Source organism: Phaseolus vulgaris, chromosome 5 (assembly GCF_000499845.2).
Source record: "Phaseolus vulgaris cultivar G19833 chromosome 5, P. vulgaris v2.0, whole genome shotgun sequence".
NCBI classification, from domain to species: Eukaryota; Viridiplantae; Streptophyta; class Magnoliopsida; order Fabales; family Fabaceae; genus Phaseolus; species Phaseolus vulgaris.
The window spans coordinates 11,977,545-11,995,546 of NC_023755.2; the positions used below are offsets into that span (position 1 = coordinate 11,977,545).

Genomic DNA, 18,002 nt, shown 5'->3' on the forward strand with positions numbered 1-18,002 from the left:
ATAATAAATTGATTAATTTTTTAAAATATAAGAATGATTTTGTAAAAATATAGGAAACTTGTACTTTTCTTTTTTAGAATAATTATTTAAAGAAGATAATATATAAAATTTTAATTAAATCAAATTTATAAAAAAAATATTTTTAAAAATAAAAATAAATTTATAAATTTATAACTTATATCTTTAAAAATAATTCAAACTAGTTTAAGAACGATCTAATAACTTTAATTAACTTAGCTCACAGATGAGCATATTTCAATATAAAGATCCTCAACTTTCTTCCCGCTTTAATTCTTTTACCTCCTGAACTTTCCATTCACTAATCTAAATAGAAGCATAAATCACACCACTAACAATGGAAACTTAATTCCACACCACCCATCTCTAACCTTATGTGATGAACGGCACCTCCGACACCACCGTCGACCTGCAACCCACGATCACCGTAATCGCCGCACGACCGCGCGAACGTACGAACGGCCACCACCCTGCGACCTAACCGCGCGCGACCGCTCCGCTCGATCGCCACCACCGTCGCACTCGTTCAGAGAAGACGCCCCACCTCCGCGCACTCAACAGAAGTCGCAAAGTGAAACGAAAACGAAAACGAAACGCTAAACCCTAAAGGTCAGTTTATTTGATTTAATTGTCCCCATTCAGAAGGACACCGTTTTTGCTTAAAACGAAAACCCAGTTGAACTCTCCAATTCTGAGCAGACTCGCGAGTTTGAGCTAGTTCACCGAGTTCACTCCGATTCTGCCGAGTTTACTCAAAAATCGAGTTTACTCAAAAATCGAGTTTACTCAAAAATCGAGTTTACTCGGTAAGGGTATGTGGAAACGTGAACTCGAACGAGTTAACGAGTTGACTCGCGAATTTGACAATCATGGATTGTGTGCATCTTTGCTAGTTCGATTTCATATTCGATTATTATTCTTTATTTAGTATCAGTGAATGAATCTATTGAAACAGTTTTGCTTCTTAATTAAATTAGTTTTGGGAGTAAAGAAACAATTTACTAAAACAATTTTTGTTTTTTGCTTATACCAAAGGCATTTGCTGTTGCCAGAAAAGAAGGTTGTATAATGGGCTCAAAGCTGGTCCAGTTGTAAAAGTTAAGGAGCTTATGCAGACTAAGGTATCATTTCATATTTTATTAGTTGCATTTTGTTTAAATGTTTTGATTGCTTGCTGGCTGGATTTTCAGTTATATATGATACTTGCTTAGATTCTGTTGATTGGGTTTGCAATGCTACCAAAATTCTGTTGATTGGGTAGGATTACTTAGATTACATGGAGTTGTGATTATGTGTTGAGCTGTTCTCTTCTATATATTTTTTAATAGAAATGACTAGAGGCCAATGGCAATGTGTTACTTGCATGTTTTCTTTGGGGTGACTAATGTTGAGAGTTATATTATATCAACCCTATGCTTGGACAGGACGGAAGCAAAGGAATAGTATAAATGAAAAGCCTAGTTTTTGTTGCCAAAGTGCCTTGTTTTGTTGACATGTGAGGAGAAACATGTTAGATTGATTGGGTATATATTGGGTGTGGTTTAATGAATGGGACTCATAATCTTTGCTTAGTTTTTTCTAGCTGGCCAGTGGCATAATTGCCTTTCTCCTTTAGTCATTTCACTGTATTTGTTTGATAGGTGTCTTGGATCATAAATGCAAAGATCCAAAGAGTCATGTGGGGGTAATTTGTTTAGGTTTGGCTGGGCTTGTGGTTTGGGGCTGGCCTAATATTGGGAGCATGGAATGGGAATGGAGTTTTTAGTTTATGTTTGATGGGCAATCTCACTCTCCCATGCATGGCTGTAACACCTGTTACATGTCGCATTCCTTCTAAATTTGTAACTGTAGCTGTGATCCAATTGGTTGAAGCTGTTATGTAGTAAAAGTTCACTCCAATTTTTTTGAGCTTTTTGCTGGGTCAGTTTAGGCGATGCTGCTATGAGGCCATATGCATAACACACGGAACCAATTTTTGCACTGAGTGGCTGAATAATTTGGTTTGGAAAGCATATATCTTCATTGTCATTGTTTTAGTCAGAAAATGGAGGATGGGAGAGTTTACACAATATATGGGCAAATATGGGACCTCTCAGTTTTATCGCAGCTCTTGAACATAGTATGCAATTCCTGAAATAACTACTCCCTGAAAAGTTAAAGAAATTAAATTATTCAGATTTTTTTGAAACCTATATTATCCACTTATTAAATAAGTTTTCACTAAAGAGGTGCAATTTGCATTACAAGGCAATACATATAAGAGTAGGAAAGCACTGAGATAGTTAATATATAGTTAACCGAATTGAACACACAAAAACTCAAACTCAAGTAGTTCTGTGTCCCTTAACAAGTCTGATCTGATGCTTCCCTAACCGGTACACTCTCGCCCCTCTTGGAGTCTTGCAACCATCATTCCCAACATTGTTTACAACCACCACATTAGGAGCTCCAGGGCTATAATTGAACACTGCATCCATACACAAAAATGCATACATGCTTTAACAAAGTTGGATAAAACCAAAACTTTGTCTTCCATATGTTATAATTTATTTTAAACTAAAAAACTAAATACATGTTACCTAAAATTGACTAGATCCCGCACCCAGTTGTGACTGCCCTAATTCCAATCGCGTTGTGCTGTGCACCTAGACTGGTGTTGCCCCGGGCCACCCTGTGTTGGCTCATTGTTGTCGTCGAGAAGGTACATATATTCTTTCCTGTGTTATGATATATATATATATATATATTACATTATGTAACTAGATTGTTTTTTAATTACATAATTCATAGAATAATATTGCAAATCTCAAATTTAAGGCATCAGTTGCTAATCATATATTGAAAAGCAGTTGACTTGACATTGTGTTTCTTCAATTCTTCAGGCAAAGCTTGTGTTGGGATAATGCAAAGTGTCTCTAGTTTGTTATCAATGGAAACTGATCTGTTAGACACAGAACCCGGGACCATTAATGGAGGTTCCATAGTGAAGAAATCAAATCAGCGTAAGAGGAAGAATTTCATTGTGGATGAGGAAGGGCAAATGGGGTCGCGAGAGAAGCTGGCAAAGAGAATCTTATTATCTCTTACGAGGCCTTCCTATGTCATGGGATTGGGTCCCAAACCTCTGAGGAAGGAACACCGTACAAGGTTGCGCTACCTGCTGCGGAGGCTCATCAACCAGCATCACTGGGTTGCAGCCAGTGGTGTTCTCAGTGCCTACATGAAGGGCACACTTAATGACTCCTCTCCCTTCAGAAATCGTCTTAAGTTTTGGGTACCCTTCTCCCCTTTTTGCTCTTATTATCTGTGAAATTGGGAATGTCGTGAGGTGTCAAGTTTTATTTGCTTCCCAAATTTTGCTATTTTTTACTTGTTTGATTATTGCTTCCTATTTGATTAATATGATTTTATATTTATTGTTATAATTTCTTCTATTCTTGATGCCCTAGTTAGTTTCTGAACACTGTCATTATGCTGATATGTGTGTAGGTTTTAATGGAGCTTCTTAAGCATGTGAAAAGTAATTCTATTAATCCCACAAGAATTGAGAATCTCTATGATATTTGGTGGAAGAAAATTGGATCAATGAAGAGTTGGCCTTTACAGGTGTTTTTCAGACTCCCCAACTAAATTCTTTATAGTGGTTACCTTTATGTTACATGTTTATAAATATGATTTGTCAGGTAGTAACTGTTTCTGACTTTCAGCTTTTTCTGAAGTACCTAAAGGTTATTTATGACCTTAATTATTTTTAGTAAAACAGAAAGTGTACTATTTAAGCCTGATAAAATCTGTTATGTAACAAAGTTGATGGTGGTAAGTCTCAAGAGAGAGAGGTAGGCTATCTGATTCAATAATCAATTGCAAGTCCTGCAAGTGTTATATTCTGAAAACTCTAATTGAAAGAGGGGTAAGGGATCTAGCTGTTGAAATGTAATGTTATTTTTTATTATTTTTCTTGTGTGTACCCAGCTTTAGGGTTAGGGTTTTAGGCAAGTGCCTTGCCTCTTCTTTGTATCCTATATATACATCAATAAAAGTCCAACAGTGTAGGTTGAATACACTGTTTTTTAAGTCCTCTCATCTAGCTAAGAGAAAAGACAATGATCCTGATGGCAGTGACTTGTAAGTTTATAGCTAGCCATCAAGTACTCAACAAATAATACTTTTCTTTTCCTCCTTTGCCTTGGTGGAATTGGGACTAATTTGAAGAAATCAGGGTATACCTGATTTGCTAAATGTTGCAGCTGTACTACTATTATATATTATATACTAACTACATGTTGAGTTTATTGTTCACTGTTCATAACCACACCAATTTTATAGCATAATATGTTTAGCATTTTCTAAACTTTGTTTCTCCTAAAAGCCTTGCATCAATTCTCAATTATTTAATTCCAGTTTTTCTGCAGAATTCTCTTTGTTCAGTGTTGAAGCTGCATTTTCGAAGTTATCTAGAGGCATGCTTGGTTTGAGAAAAAGTTTGATGTTTCCATTTCCTATTTTCATTAATATTTTAAAAAATGTCAATCTTTTTAATAACTCATGTTAGGCATCACTATAAATCTTAACAACTCAGCTAGGTTGACACTTAAAAATCCACCAATCATCTGTCTATCATCACATGAAACATAACATAAAAGAGAAAAGAAAGGAATACAAAACATGGGGGACCAAACTATCTAAAGTTTCTTTATCAGTGAAAACCTTTTCAAGAGAACTTTCATCATTATGCAGAAGTTTAGAATCCTCCACGAGACTAGGCATTGCCTCCAAACCATCTAAAGTTGTCATCAGGTTTAGAAGAATGTTCATTAGCAGCCAAGTCATGGGGAACATAATGCCATCATGAGGATCAGAAACACCCTCCCTCAAGTCTCTGTTCTTCTTGGCCACATATTGTTGTTTAACCAGATAGGTTTTGTTTCCTTAATCAACAACAACAACAGGATTGCACCTTCTGCAGTTAGCAATAAGATGACCAATCATTTTACAAAAAGAATGAAAAGGTGCAAACCCTAGCCTTTCCACCAATAGTTGGTGTGGCAGATCTGAAAGAACCATAGCAAAGAAACCCTGATTCTTCTTCATAGGTGATCCAATGCCTCTGGGTATAGAAAAGATGGACTTTGGTTGCCAATATTCCATTGGGAGGCCATGTATCCGAACCCAACATTGGGCCTTAGTCATCTTCATAGAAGCAGGAACAAAGTCCTTTGTCCACGCAAAAGTCCTAAGAATACTAGAAGATAGGTTCCAAGATCCAACAGCTAAGACTCTCCACATGTCTTCAAGGGAAGAGAAAGCAAATTCAAAAAAACCCTATAGCTTTCCATTCAGCCAAAGAACTACACATAGCGCTGAGCTTTTTGCAAAGTTCAAGGTGCTTGACCGGTTTATCCCCCTTATTCAGGATCAACCTCCCATGCAAATGGTTCTTGCAATCTTCCAAACCGGCCAAATACACTTCTTCTGGAATCTGAACTGAAACCATGTCACCCTTGATGCATGGTGAAGGCAACTGCGACAAAGGGATGTTGCATGCATTATTCAAGGGTTGCGCAAAGGTTTTGTGTTGAACCCATACATATTGTTGAACCGGTTTGTAGACACCATGATCTTGTAAACATTCCCAAGGTATTTGGAACCCTGCAGATTAAGAGTCCACATTGCAGAGAAAGTAAAAAAGAACAACCAAGAACCCAAAGAAAAAAAAACCTAGAAAAATCGAAAAATAAACCAAAACAACAGGAATAACCAAACCTCAAGGACCCTAGAAGGAGAAGAATAAGCTCGAACTCCCTGAAGAACAACCCAAAGAAGGGCAGGGTTCTTGGAGATAATCTTGAAAAAATTTCAGATTTTTTCAATGCATGATTGACAATATAGATTTAGAATTTCAGTTTATCTAATGATTACAGTCCAATAATCTATGATTAAAGCTTTAAAGTGTGAATGAAATTATTAAGTTCTCTTAAATCTTGAGTTGCATGTATTTTGAGTAGTGGAAATTGAGAATCTTCAAAAATGTCAATTTGTTTTCACTTTGTTTCTTGTTTTGAAAGATTAATATAGGGAATTATGCAAACTATAATTCAAAACAAAAATGTTTTTCAAACCAAATAGGCTTCTAAGTTTCTAGATTTTACTGTCTTAGTAATTTTAAAATTATTTACGTATTACCTTTTTGTATGTGCAAGCTGTATGAGATCAATCAGGTTGTGGTAATGTGCATGGTCCCATGTTATGTTTAAACTTTCTGGTGGGAAACTCTACCATTGGCATTGCAAACAATCTTATCAATCTATCCACTGACTTTAATTCTACTTGATAAATAAATTATATTTTTCAATTGAGGCGTCAATTATGAATTTAAATTGTCATCTTGATTGTTTAGTCTTCAGTTCTTAATGTAGAATTTTGTTTATGGAGCAGAGCAGATATGCAGTCCATTTGGAGTTCATTTTTTTCTGTCTTATGCAAGGGAAGGCGGGGGATGCATACCAGCTTGTTTTATGGTATGTAATTTAATTATAATGTGTTCTTTGCCGAATGATATGTGTTGCACCATGGTGCCAAGATTGGATATTTCATAACTTCTCATTACTCTATATAATGTCTTGAGCTGGTTGCCTATCATTGTTAGTTATTATATTTTTACCAGGGTCGTATATTTTTCAATAAAACCTAAATTCCTCATAATGGTTGATAAGGTTTTAATGGTAATTATCGTCGTGCTCAATTTTTCCAGATTGTTTGGAATAGTATCTTAATTCTATTACTCTAGAGAGCTTGGTACTTGACTGCCCGTTGTAAAAGGCAAGGTAAGTATGAATTTTGCCACTTAATATTGTTATTGTTTGCTAGCATTTAGAGCAGACAAGTTTTGTCATTATAGAAAAACAAACATAATTGCATAAAGTCAATATTCCAAATGATTGACACTGCCCCAATGACGAGGATGAATTTGGGATTGGTAACACATTATGGAAATTTGGGGATGGATTAGTTCTTTGGTGACTTTTAAAGATACAGCAAATTGACTGCCGTCCTAGATAGATACGTAGCTAAGTGTTCTCACCATTCAAGAAGTGACCCAAGAGATGCATCGAGGGAATATAATAGTTTCAATACTTTGACAGTTACAAATAATAGTTTATTTCATTTATGTTCTACCATCACATTCAATATACATAGGTTAGGTTGCCTAGGACGTACCCTACTAATATAGTTAAGTACTAGATACATGCTCAAATATATGCAAATTGACTCAAATAAGACCAAATTATCATGGTATATTTTTGGCACTAAAGTGTATTACGAAATGGCTTAAAATATGAACTTTCCATTCACAAATAATTTTCCTTCATTAATGGTGGTTTTCACTTCAAAAATACTAAAATACATATCAGTGTTTGAGAAATAGTGTTATAGGGGGACCACCAGGTTCTAATTATTTTTTTGTATTCACTTTCTTTATGTTAGTGTATGCTTTATTGTCTGTTGTGGATTCTGTTAAAAGATGTATTAGTGGTGCATGCTATGCTTTCAGCACTGCTTTTGATTGTAATCATTTTTTGTTTGTGGTGCATGTCATGCATGTCTTCAGCACCGCTTAGACTGTGTATATAATCAATGTATTGTTTGTTTTTGAGTAATAAGAATATACACTATTTCTCAAAATTATTTTCTTCTCTGAATTCTATCATGGTATCCAGAGCTTGAAAACTCTTTCATGGCTACGATTTTGTATCTTTTCTTTTGTAGCTTCATAATTTCTCTATGGCTACTGAATTTGACTCAACACCATTGCTCACACCTATGCCAATTTCATCAACTGCTCCCTCACCAGTTCTCTTCTCTTATTTATCGGGGAACTTTCTAACACATTTTTTGATCTAGAAACAAAAGGTTGAACATTTTATCAAGGCACATCGCCTTCATCGTTTTGTCGTCAATCCTTTAATTCCTTCACAATATCTTTCACTTTTCATTGTGATCTTGGAATTGAAAATCCAGAATACAGTACTTGGGAAACGCTAGGTCAACTCATACTCTCGTGGTTGCAATCATTTTTCTCTACATCGTTCTTAGCTAGAGTCATCAGATGCAAGCATTCTTTTCAACTTTGGGACAAAGCTCATTCGCATTTTAATTCACAAACTAAAGCGAAGGCACACACCTGCGAATTGAATTGTGTACTATGAAGAAAGGGTGATAGTTCAATTAACGAATTCTTACTTCGTCTCAAAACGCTTGTTCATTTACCCAGATATTCAGACATTGTACCATCAAGACGTTTGGGAGCAACAATAGTGAGGAGATTTTGACACACACCATAAAGACGGTGAGTATTATTGGCGTATAATAATTTTGCCTGTTCCCAAACTTTTGAACACGTCTCGTAAGTACGATTTTTTTTTAAAGATGAGTGAATAGTAGATTTGATAACAATGCATAATTGAATATCAATTTTCAATCAACGAGAAACCTCATTTTCATCAACATTGATACAGGTAAGATGATCAACATAACCTTGACTCTTGAGCCATAATTTAACATGTGAGGTCCAAGTGTCTTAATTAGTTCCATCCAATTTGTCATGGAGAGATGAACATTGACATAATAATATAAATGGACGGATCAGGCATAGTGGCAGCATAAGAAGCCATAGATGATAAAGATAGATCCAGTTGCTGGCCAATTGGCAGCTGCAGCGACGACGACGGCGGCTGCTGGAAAACACCGGTGAACAGCAGGTTCACCAGAAAAAAAAAAAATTGAATCCTAACCCTATGCTCTATACCATATAAATAAGTGGACTTTAAACCTAATTCAACCTTAAAAAATCACTTCATAAGGTGAGGTTTGCACTCACTTATATACTATGAAATGTCTAGTCGATGTAAGATCTCCAACAATATGGAACTAGATATTTTTTTGTTCGTGAAAAAGTGTTCAATCAATCCTTAATTGTTACTCATATTCCTGCTACTGATCAAGTTGCGGATATTCTTACTAAACCACTCTCACACGCTTGATATTCTCTATTGCGTGACAATCTCAATGTTATTCATTATTTTTGATAACCTTGAGTTTGAGGGGGACTGTTAGTGTATATGCTTTACTGTCTATTGTGGATTTTGTTAAAGAGGTATTAGTGGTGCATGCTTTCACCACTGCTTTTTGATTGTTATCTTTTTTGTTTTGATTGTAATAATTTTCTGTTAGTAGGGCATACGGTGCATAGTTTCAGTACCGCTTAGACTGTCTATATAATCAATGTATTGGCTGTTTTTGAGCAATAAGAATATACAGTATTTCTCAAATTATTTTCTTCTCTGAATTCTATCACTTTTTGTATCCTTTTTCATTTATTTTTGTCTTTTGATTTCTCATTTAGCATTGAGCAAGAAAGGGTTGACATTCATCCTGTGTTAAAGATGATGATGGGTTTGACATTCTATGAGCTGTGGTATTCTTCTATCCCCAAAGAATTCCAGTGGAGAAACTCAGACCAGTTTGACTTGCAAGAGAACTCACATATGGAGGAGACCTCATTTACCAATAAAACTGGACTATCTGAGCAGTATAAGTCAGTTGAATCCCATATGGCTGACTCGTGTTGTCAACGTGATTCAGATGCCTCTATCATGAATAATAAGCATATATCTAGGGATGTTGTATTGAATGAAGACATGGAGGTTGGTACTAATAAAAGAGAAAATCAACATCAGAACTTTCAGCCAGAAGGTTTTTACTTAAATTCTGAAGAGCAAAAAGGATGTAGAGACCCTTTTTCTAACAGTGGAGGTCTTACACAGGATATCTTGTATGGTCTTGGTATGGTGTTTATTCACTGAACATGCGAAATATCTATTTTCTGTGGAATTACATCTGAGTGAGAATGTGTATGTGCTTATATGATTGTATATGGATTTTCCTACTCTTTTGTTTTTCGAAAGGCTAGATTGTGATTTTTCTCTTGTCAATGATAACTTGTTTGTAGCAACCTATGATTAGTTTTGTTATAGCACCTCACCCTATTACTATGGTTTATGTTGGAGATAAAGAAAATGATGGTGTAGAGTTCCCATTTGACTTCTTGAAACTTCAGACAATGCTACTAATTGGGCACTGAGACCCTTCATGTTCTTTCTTCTATTCTTTTCTGTTAGAGTGAGATAATCCAATTGGCATGCTTTCACTGTCGTGGAGGTGGATGACAATTTTCTTTTGCTTTGAATATTCCATACAAGACTAATCTGTTTATGATTTTCAGAAGTCTGTGTTATATGCTTAGATATTCAGTTCAGATGGGCCCCTTAGGAATATCTATCTCTATAGGCCTCCATTAGATGAATCATTTTACGAGACTGAGGGCTTACTCTTTTTGTGGTTATGATGTAGCAGAGAGGTTTCCCAGAGAAATCCAAGCCCAATGCAGAGTGATTTGAGGAAATACAAAACAAAATGTAGGAGGCAACTAGGAACCCAAGAAATGGATGTCGTATAGTTACTTAATATATTGTAAGGTAAACTTGCTTTCATGGGTAATGGAAAATACCAGTATCCAAGGCAAAGTCAAGATCCCTATGCGCCACATCTGCAAAAAAATTGGTTTGATATGATATCAAAAGTTTAGTTGATTACCCAGGCTCTAGAGCAAAACCGTTACCTGTTACTAATTTCACACTTGAAATTTCACAGACTGGTGATATCATCAAACTAGTATGGTGGGGGTAAAGCCTTGCCCCATGAACCAGTTTTTTGGAGTTGAGTTAGGATCAAATCCAAATTCTTAGAGTTTCAGAGGAGAAACAAGAGAAATAGTCAAGGTTATCTTATGTAACTAACTAAATAACAATTAGTAAGTCAGTTTGGTAGTTACAGTTAGTTTTTCATGAGGAAAAATTGTAATGAGCGTATATAAAGGATATGGGAGGAACCAGGTTCCTCAAAATTCCTGGGTATACTGTTTTCTATAATTATTTCATTATTTGGTGAGTAATATAAACAGTCTCTTGTCTTCCCTGTTCTGTTACTCTTTCTTTTCTTTCTTTTTTTATCAAATTGGTTTCAGAACTTATTGCTCATCGTTTCTTGGTTTTGATAGCAGTGGAAAGAAATAGATGAAATATATTTCTGAGATGTCTTACAAATGTGATTACAGTCTCTATTTATAGACTGTTTTACAACCTAATTAAAGAAAGAAATAATAGGCAATGAAAGCTAGAAATAATGAGTGTTTAAAGCTGTACAAATCAAATAAAATCAAATCACTAACAAATCTGTCCTAATAAATATAAAATGGAATCTGCACTTAATTATAACATAATTCTCCTGATTATGCAACACTCCCCCTCAAGTTGGTGAATGTATATCTATCATTCCCAACTTGCAAGTAAGATCTTCGAATTGTTTTGTGGGAAGTCCCTTAGTAAACATATCTGCCAATTGGAGTCTTGAAGGGATGTACTCAGTGGCTATAAGACCATCATCCAACTTCTCTTTAATAAAGTGTCGGTCTATCTCTACGTGCTTTGTTCGATCATGTTGAATCGGATTGTGTGCAATACTGATAGCAGACTTATTATCACATGCCAAACTCATAGGAGCTTCATATTTTATTTTTAGGTCATCAAGTATGATCTTCATCCATAAGAGTTCACACACCCCTTGAGCCATGGCTCTAAATTCTGCCTCTGCACTTGATCTTGTAATTACATTTTGCTTCTTGCTCCTCCATGTCACCAGATTTCCACCCAAGAACATGCAGTAGCCTGTGGTGGATCTCCTATCAACAATCGATCCTGCATAGTCAGCATCAGTATATACTTTCATGGATAAGTTTTCCCCCTTTTTGAATAGCAATCCTTTTCCTGGAGAGGCTTTTAAGTACTGAATAATTTTATCTACTGCCTGCAAGTGTCTTTCTCTTGGATCATGCATAAATTGACTAACCACACTAACTGCATAGGCTATATCTGGCCTAGTGTGTGAAAGATAAATGAGTTTTCCCACAAGTCTTTGATATTGTGTCTTCTCCACTTTTGGGTTTTCCTCATCATTCCCAATCCTATGATTTTGCTCTATTGGCACTCCAGTGGGCTTACAACCCAACTTACCAATCTCTTTGAGAAGATCAAGGATGTATTTCCTTTGAGAAATAAAGATGCCCTGTCTCGAGTAAGCAACCTCTATCCCAAGGAAGTACTTCAGCTTCCCAAGATCCTTCATTTCAAATTGAGCAGCTAGTCTCTCCCTCAAATTTTGTTTTTCAATCTCATCATCACCTGTAATAATCATATCATCTACATAGACCAAAAGTAGAGTGAGTTTACCATTCTGAGAATGTTTTATAAACAGAGTATGGTCACCTTGGCTTTGTCGGTACCCCAAAGATACCATAGCTTGAGTAAACCTTCCAAACCAAGCACGAGGTGATTGTTTAAGACCATATAGGGCCTTCTTAAGTCTGCACGCCTTATTCCCTTCATTAACAATACCATAACCAGGTGGAATCTCCATGTATACTTCTTCCTCCAAGCTTCCATGCAAGAAGACATTTTTAACATCAAATTGATGCATTGCCCAACCAAAGTGTGCTGCCAGGGAGAGAATAATCCTGACGGTATTCATTTTTGCCACTGGAGCAAAAGTCTCCTCATAATCGATCCCATAGGTTTGAGTGTACCCTTTTGCAACCAACCTTGCTTTATACCGATCCAGTGTGCCATCAGACTTATACTTAACTGTGTATATCCACCTACAACCCACTGCTTTCTTATCTTTTGGTCTCTCTACAATCTCCCAAGTCTCATTCCTTTCTAACGCGCTCATTTCTTCATTCATGGCTCGAATCCAGTTCTCATATTTTAAGGCTTCTTGTACCGATGAAGGGATTTTGATAGAATCAATAGCTGAAAGAAAACTCTGGTGTTGCATAGAAAGTTTTTCTGTAGACACAAATTGGGATATAGGATATTTGGCACAAGATCTTTTTTCTTTTCTCAAGGCAATAGGTAAATCATTTAGGTTAGGTTCAAAAGCAGTATTTAAGGTGTCCTCAAGAGTCTCACTGGTGTGAGTTCTTACCTCTGGTTCAGACAATTGAAGTTGCTGTTCGACCAGGACGGGTTCTTGTTGCCTTCGCTGATATTGTTTTCCAAAATATTTGTCTTCATTATTCTTCTCTGGTAATGATGTTGGTGCAGGGTCTTTGTCATCCTCCCTAAGAACAAAATCCTGCAACAAAGGAAAAGGTGGCAACTCAAGGTCCTCAGCTTCTTGAATACTCTCCCCCTGAAGCTGAGAACTAGGAAAGAAAGACTCTGTTTCATGGAAGGTGACATCTTTGGAAATATACACTTTACGACTTTGAGGATGATAACATTTGTATCCCTTTTTGTTGGGGGCATAACCTATGAAGACACATTTGATGGCACGAGGATCTAACTTACCCCGATAAGGACTATGAACATGGACAAAAGCAGGACAACCAAAGACACGATTCTGAAGACTATTCAACATGGGAATAGAAGGATAGAATGTGGTCATAACCTGAATAGGAGTAACACCCTCTAGAACCCGAGAGGGTAATCTATTAATCAAATAAGTGGCAGTCAGGACTGCTTCCCCCCAGTAAGATCTAGGAACAGATGTTTGGAAAAGTAAAGCTCGAGTAACCTCAAGGAGATGACGATTTTTCCTTTCAGCAACCCCATTTTGTTGAGGAGTGTCCACACATGTTAATTCATGAACAACTCAATTTTCCTCAAGGAACTTGGAAAGGTTTTGGTTCACATATTCTCTTCCATTATCAGAACGCAATCTCTTAATTGGACTTTCAAATTGTGTTTGAATCATTTTGTAAAACTTTACAAACAAGTGAAAAACTTCAGACTTATCTTTCATGAGGAATATCCAAGTAACCCGAGTACAATCATCAATAAATGAAACAAACCATTTTGCACCCGAGATATTAGGAATAGATGAAGGTCCCCATACATCTGAATGAATAAGATCAAAAGGTTTAGAACTTTTATTACCATTGGGAGGAAAAGTTGTCCGATGGTGTTTAGCAAACTGACAAACATCACAATGAAATGACTCAGCAGACACTTTTGTAAATAAAACAGGAAATAAGGACTTTAGGGTACTAAATGGAGGATGACCAAGACGTCTGTGTTGAAGCCATATCTGAGAGGATGACCAAGATTCACGACCTTGCTGAAGATTAGAAGTGTGTGCCTGTAGTCTAGCACCCTTTTTACTTTCTTCATGCTGTAAATAATATAACCCGCCCTGCTCTTTAGCAATTCCAATAGTCTTCCCCGTGGCAAGATCCTGAAAAACACAATGGGAAGGAAAAAATACCACTGCACAATTTAAATCTTGGGTAATCTTTTGAATAGACAAGAGGTTATTGGATAGTTTGGGAACATGAAACACATTTTTTAAAGGAAATGAAGGTTGAAGGTGAATGTTACCACGACCATTAATGGGGGTAGTGGAACCATTAGCAACAGTAATATATGGCTTACCGGATAAAGTAGTGTAGGATGAAAAAAAAGAGGAATGAGGTGTCATATGATCAGTAGCACCAGAGTCTATAATCCAGATATTTTCAGTACTAGAAGCATTGAAGGATAAAAAACTAGAACTCTTACCACTCACAGTAAAGGAACAATAGCTAGATGGCTTACTAAGGGAGTCCATGAGAGTTCAAAACCAACTTTGTTCAGATTGGCAAAATTTGATCCTGTTCACGCACACACAAAAAATCCGCCGGAAAAATTTTCCGGTGGCGGTTTCCGGCGGCCGGCGGCGGTTTCCGGCGAGCAGTGGCAGTTCCGGCGAGCGGTGCAGTTTCCGGCGAGCGACGGCAATGGTGGTCGGTGGTGGTGGTCGGCGGTGGTCAATGGCGGTGGCAGTAACAGTCAATGGTGCAAGGTGGTGGTGGTGGTCAATGGAGAAAGGATAAGGAAAATAGAAAGTTGCAGCAATGAAGGCTGTCCAAAAAAAAAAAATTGCAGCAATAAAGGCTGTCAAGGAAAATGATTACAGCAATGAAGGCTAAAAAATTGCGGAAGCAGAGTCTCCTAGATCAGGAGCTCTGATACCAAGTGGAAAGAAATAGATGAAATATATTTCTGAGATGTCTTACAAATGTGATTACAGTCTCTATTTATAGACTGTTTTACAACCTAATTAAAGAAAGAAATAATAGGCAATGAAAGCCAGAAATAATGAGTGTTTAAAGCTGTACAAATCAAATAAAATCAAATCACTAACAAATCTGTCCTAATAAATATAAAATGGAATCTGCACTTAATTATAACATAATTATCCTGATTATGCAACAATAGCGATTACTCTCTGGTTCACTATTAACTTCAATATTGTCTTTTTGTGCATTTACTTAGGGGGACTTGATTTGTGGTTGTTGCCCTTGCATTTTTCTGATGAGAGAAATTTCGAGGAGTTCATGTATGTGCAGAGAAATCAGCCTAATGCCTATTATGAAAATTCAGTGAAATACTTACAACTAGCTCTCAACTCAGAACCTTCTGCTTCAGCAGCACTACTTCCATTGGTACAGGTACGGATCATAAACATCATTAATGGAACCACTAAACATCATTTTGTATTTCGTTCTAGTTGTCTGTTAAACTGAAAACATGGAGATTGATGTTTTTTTCATAATTGCACTAAAGACATGGATATTGATTTTTTTTTGAGAGAAGGTTCCGGCCAAGCAGCTCTATATTTATCATATTCCTGCCCTTGACCAGTGAGTAGATGCGCTACCAAGGCCGCTATCTTCAGCTCGATCTATGTTTCTTCAAAGAAAACTCAATGTGAAGAATTTTTCTTCTGAAAAATCTTCTCCTTGAGTTTGAGGGGGATGTTAGTAAGAATTATTAGTGTACAACTGTTCGGCTGTTTGCTTGTATGATAGTGTATAACTGTTCTTTATAATATTCATATTAGCTAATAGTGCTAGGCAGTACACACCGCAGCTGAACGGTGCAAACACTATAAATACTTGCAATATTGATTTCATTGATTGTTGAACAATTAATAAAATTTCTCTTGTTCAGTTTCTTTGTGCTCTGGAATCTCATAGCATGTTCCCTTTTAGTTTTTTTTTTCTGCATAGGATAATGTTTGAGATATAAAAAAGGGCTTCACTTTATTTTTTATTGCCAGCTGTTGCTAATTGGAGGACAAGTTGACAAGGCTCTAAATATGCTTGAGAAGCAGTGCTGTAATACATCCTCTGTACTCCCACTAAGGTGCGTATCCCTTTTCTTTCGTAAGATGCTTTTTGTTATGATTATTTAAGTTACTGATGTATACACCCTTGTAGAGTGAGGGCAGCTCTCTTGGAGCGTTTTGATCGAAACAACTCTGTCATGCTTTTTAGCTGTTTTGAGAATATATTAAAGAAGGATCCAACATGTAGTGATGCCTTAGCTAAACTTATCAAGATGCACCAAAATGGTACCTTCATTCTGAATCATGTCTTTTGTGTGATTTGAATAATGCATATCGCTATTTCTCTCAAGTTGAGTCCAAGGTCAACTTGAAAAGGGATGTAGAAAGAGGTTAATGAAAGTAAGAGGGGAACTGGTGCAGGAAAAGAAATACAAGTGATCAGGAAACCTGAAGAGCTCCTAGCCTCCAGTTTTTCCTTAGTTGTTATCTTTTGTATTAATCTCTTCAAATTTGAATCAGTTGTCTCTGATTGGATTTCACGCCCCTCTAATTACAGATTTAGAAATATTTGCTGTGATAATTTTTGTCTTCTGATACAGACTAAGAGAGATCCTTTATGCTTAATAATACATTATGTCTATGTTGTTGATTGGTTTCCTTGGTCTTTGCAGGAGAGTACAGTCTTGAGTCTCTGCTTGAAATGATTGCTTTACATTTAGATGTTACAGATTCAGAACACAATACGTGGAAGGTTTTCTCTTCATGTTTCTTAAGACTGTTTTCCTACGAAGAAGACTGTATGTCTTCATGCCCCATTCAAACTAAATATAGACACAAACAACATCGTTCCTTTAACAAACCCCCTAAAATATTTACGGATGGTACATCTGGAAAATCTTGGTATCTTCGTTGTAGGTGGTGGATAACAAGACATTTCAGCAATAGCAAGCTTGAATCAGAGATTGAATCAGGTATAATCATATCATTGGAATGGTTGAACTATGGGAACACGAGGTCAAACTTTTCTAATGTTGTTAAGTGACAGTGAAGTTACGATATTAGTGTGTATATACACTTCACTGGAAATATTGTTGCATGTCCATTCACTATTATTGTTTTATTTTTAGTCATGTTAATGAGTTTTCCTAAATTGTATCAGGTGATTTGCAGTTACTGACATGCAAAGCAGCATGTGCATCGTATATGTATGGACGCGAGTTCAGCTATGTTGAGAAGGCTTTTTCTCATTTAGAGAAAGAAAATGATAAGGAGTTGTTGTTGTTCTTGGATGAGCACAGGGGAAATTCTTTAGGAATTTATAAAAAAATTCGTAAGAAATTACACATATAATATAGAAATTTAATAATATTTGGTTACTTGATTAAGTTGTTGGATGACATTTATTGTTTCAACCTGTTTACTGTCTGTTATTAGTAGGAATTCATATGCTCGTTGCTTGGTGACTTACCACAACGCTATAAAGGATGAATTTACCTTTAAAAATGGGAGGATGAAATAAAAGTATAAATGGCAAATCACAGTATTTGTTTTTCACAAAACTAACAGTAGCATAATTTAAAGTAGATAAAATTGAAAAATAGCGTAAGATAGATAGATAACATTGGTTTGTAAAACACAATTGTAATGATCTTACTACTGTAACTAAATAAAGTAAAACATATTTATATCCATTGTTGTTTTAGAAATACAATAACGGAGTGCACCTTTACAACTAATTTCTAGTCGAATGAGTATTTATT

The 18,002-nt window shown here is 36.2% G+C and overlaps 1 protein-coding gene across 6 annotated transcripts; it reads left to right on the plus strand.

Annotated features, from left to right (window-relative positions):
- Positions 1–235: 235 nt before the first annotated feature.
- On the plus strand, positions 236–17,627 carry LOC137835156 (uncharacterized). Of its 6 annotated transcripts, none has more exons than XM_068643529.1 (13): positions 290–693; positions 996–1,139; positions 2,612–2,719; positions 2,901–3,292; positions 3,508–3,624; positions 6,454–6,536; positions 9,422–9,861; positions 15,447–15,622; positions 16,234–16,319; positions 16,394–16,527; positions 16,914–17,039; positions 17,158–17,213; positions 17,402–17,627. In XM_068643529.1, the coding sequence occupies exons 4-12, from the start codon at positions 2,921–2,923 to the stop codon at positions 17,166–17,168; spliced, it is 1,545 nt and encodes a 514-aa protein (XP_068499630.1). In that variant the 5' UTR covers positions 290–693; positions 996–1,139; positions 2,612–2,719; positions 2,901–2,920; the 3' UTR covers positions 17,169–17,213; positions 17,402–17,627. The 6 variants fall into 6 exon arrangements, with proteins under 6 accessions (XP_068499627.1, XP_068499630.1, XP_068499626.1 ...); XM_068643528.1 differs by having other exon boundaries at positions 488–627; positions 1,054–1,139; positions 17,402–17,486; XM_068643526.1 differs by having other exon boundaries at positions 236–631; positions 974–1,139; positions 16,914–17,213.
- Positions 17,628–18,002: the final 375 nt, after the last annotated feature.